Source organism: Drosophila willistoni (assembly GCF_018902025.1).
Source record: "Drosophila willistoni isolate 14030-0811.24 chromosome XL unlocalized genomic scaffold, UCI_dwil_1.1 Seg141, whole genome shotgun sequence".
Classification (NCBI taxonomy): domain Eukaryota; kingdom Metazoa; phylum Arthropoda; class Insecta; order Diptera; family Drosophilidae; genus Drosophila; species Drosophila willistoni.
The window spans coordinates 4,246,360-4,248,868 of record NW_025814052.1 but is presented as its reverse complement, the minus strand read 5'-3'; the positions used below and the strand labels follow the sequence as shown (position 1 = coordinate 4,248,868).

The 2,509-nt window shown below is 38.0% G+C and overlaps 1 protein-coding gene across 1 annotated transcript; it reads right to left on the bottom strand.

Annotated features, from left to right (window-relative positions):
- Window positions 1-549, bottom strand: LOC6648572 (glycine-rich protein DOT1). The gene has a single exon (XM_002071292.4). The coding sequence runs from the start codon at window positions 515-517 to the stop codon at window positions 182-184; it is 336 nt and encodes a 111-aa protein (XP_002071328.1). The 5' UTR covers window positions 518-549; the 3' UTR covers window positions 1-181.
- Window positions 550-2,509: the final 1,960 nt, after the last annotated feature.

Genomic DNA, 2,509 nt, shown 5'->3' with positions numbered 1-2,509 from the left:
TTTTTTCAATGCATACCATAAAGTGTAGCTTTATTAATACAGTTAGAAACAGATGTAGATAAAGGAAAAAAGGACATGAGAAGATTTCATTTGTGGTTTCAGAAAGGACATCAATACGGTGATTGAAATCGAACAGGGGGGAGTATTTTCCGTTATGCCATTGACAGTAGATGCCGCCAGTTTACCATCCTCCGCCACCGTGTTTGCCGCCGTTTCCACCGCCGCCACCACCGCCATGCTTGCCGCCACCACCGCCGCCGCCGCCATGTTTGCCACCGCCATTGCCGCCGCCTCCACCGCCGCCATGTTTGCCACCGCCATTACCGCCACCGCCGCCTCCACCATTCTTTTGCCATCCACCTTGGCCTCCGCCGCCACCACCACCATTGCCGCCACCGCCTCCTTTTTGCCAGCCACCTCCTTGGCCACCGCCGCCGCCTCCGCCTCCTTGACCTCCAGCAGAGACAATCGCAAAGAGCAGGCCGCAAAGGAAAACAACGAGAAGAGCGTAACGCATGATGATTTGGTTAGTTGCTTGACTTGTTGATACAATTGAAAACTGATGCTCTATCTGGGCAACGACATGGGCTTTTATAGTCGAAAAGGTGAAGTAGCAGCTGCTGCTGCTACTGCTGCTAAGCCAGCTGAGTCATTGCGAAGGCTTTTCGTAGCCATGGAGGCGGCCCTACCACAGGCTATTCTAAGCAATAGTGCCACTACTTGAGAACTTGCCTAGCCATGGAGCTGTCATTAATTATGAGCACTAAGCCGTTGCTAAGTTGCACTTGGACTGCAACAATTTGCTTCACAATTGAAGTTCTCCAACATACCCTAGATGCATTTCATTCCATACTTAGGTTGGCTTAGCCATATCCCATTCAGAGATAACCTATAGTTGGTAGTTCTCAGGTATTAACTAGTCGATCCTGGATGTAAATGGATTTACCGAGAGGTAGGTACGTATGTACATAAAGTCATTGCCAACTATTAAACTTCGTCTCAATGACTGTAGTCTGACCTCCATTTGAGTGGTTCAGTTTACTTATTACTATTACTATGCAAGCTTTCACTTCCGCTGGGCTTTAGCTTGCAACTTGCTTTAAAGATGCAACAAAATCAGATTTATGTATATAATATTAGCTGTTTTATAATCGTTTATAATTTCAAAAATGAGCTTGATAGTTTCATCTTGAAGTCTTTCAAAAGTCTTTTTGTTGAAATAACTTTTGCTCTTTAGGGCAACGAAAGACTTTCTCGCTTTCATTTGGTTTGAAAGAAGAATAACGGTATGTAAGCTTTAAGGACTTTTAGACTAGAAAGTTTTCTAAGCTTCATTGGGATGGTGAAAAGCTGGCGTTGCATTAGTTTTGCCATAAAAACTGATTTTATAGCAAGAATACAGTTTTCGGTTGGTTTGCCATATTTTGTCACACAAATTTACACAAAATTTTGTTAAACTTATTAAAAATTTATCAGTCAACTCTTCAAAGAATAAAAATGTTAGTTAACAACAATAGATGATTTATTTTGGCTCCTTGTGTAAAGTTTTTGGAATCTTTACTTTTTATCGGAACTTTTAAACTATCAACTTTATAACTTTTATAAATTGCTATAATTATTAAGCGATTTATACGATTTTCGTGTAGGAATATTATCAACTTGCGTTAAATATTAAAAAAAAGATAATTCAATATATGTATTTAGAATTTTTACATTATTCCTTTTTTTCAGATCTTTGAGTCAATTAAATAATATTGTTTCTTATCGGATAAATTAAGATAATCTAGACTATTCTAGTTCCTCGTTTCGAGTGATTTTGTGAGAACACTAAGCAAAATTAGTCAGACTCAAAATCGTTTGTTCTTTACTAAATGAATTGAAAAATATTTGTAAATTTTCTTATTAATATGACAGGAGAAAAAATTATTCGTTATCCACAATAGTTTGCATTATATCTCCGACGGAACTACTTTTTAGTATTGCTTCATCAGGGGGAAAAACATATGTCATGTACGTCGGGGTTCGAAGAACTCGAGAACAATAGAATTTTACATTTGGTAGGTCTCCACTGAGCCACCAACTAGGATTTAATATGACAGGAGATTTTAGGTGAATGTTGTATGATTTTTATTTAATTAATCTCGAAGCTTTGACATGTTTTTAAAGAGTCCCATAAATATCAAGAGAAAAGTGAATAGAATCTTGAATGGATGCTAATATTGCCAAATTTAGAGGAAACCGAAAACCGCGAAATAGTTGTATTTGCATTGAAATTGACTTATGTATTTATACACTATATACATACAGTGCCGGTGAAAAGTATAGCACCAAAACAAGCAGCTCACTTTATTTTACAGTAAAACTTGACTAAAATAATTTTGGCTTGCCTTTTTTTTCACTTGCCTTACGACAGTCTCTCTGATTTTGCAGACCAAGAAAAAGAACAAAAATGATAATGGTCCTTCCGAAAAGAAAGCACAATCAAAAGGAGAATGCAAAATAACGCGGT

Coding starts and splice junctions, on each gene's coding strand:
- LOC6648572 (XM_002071292.4), bottom strand. CDS start 517: ATGCGTTACGCTCTTCTCGTTGTTTTCCTTTGCGGCCTGCTCTTTGCG.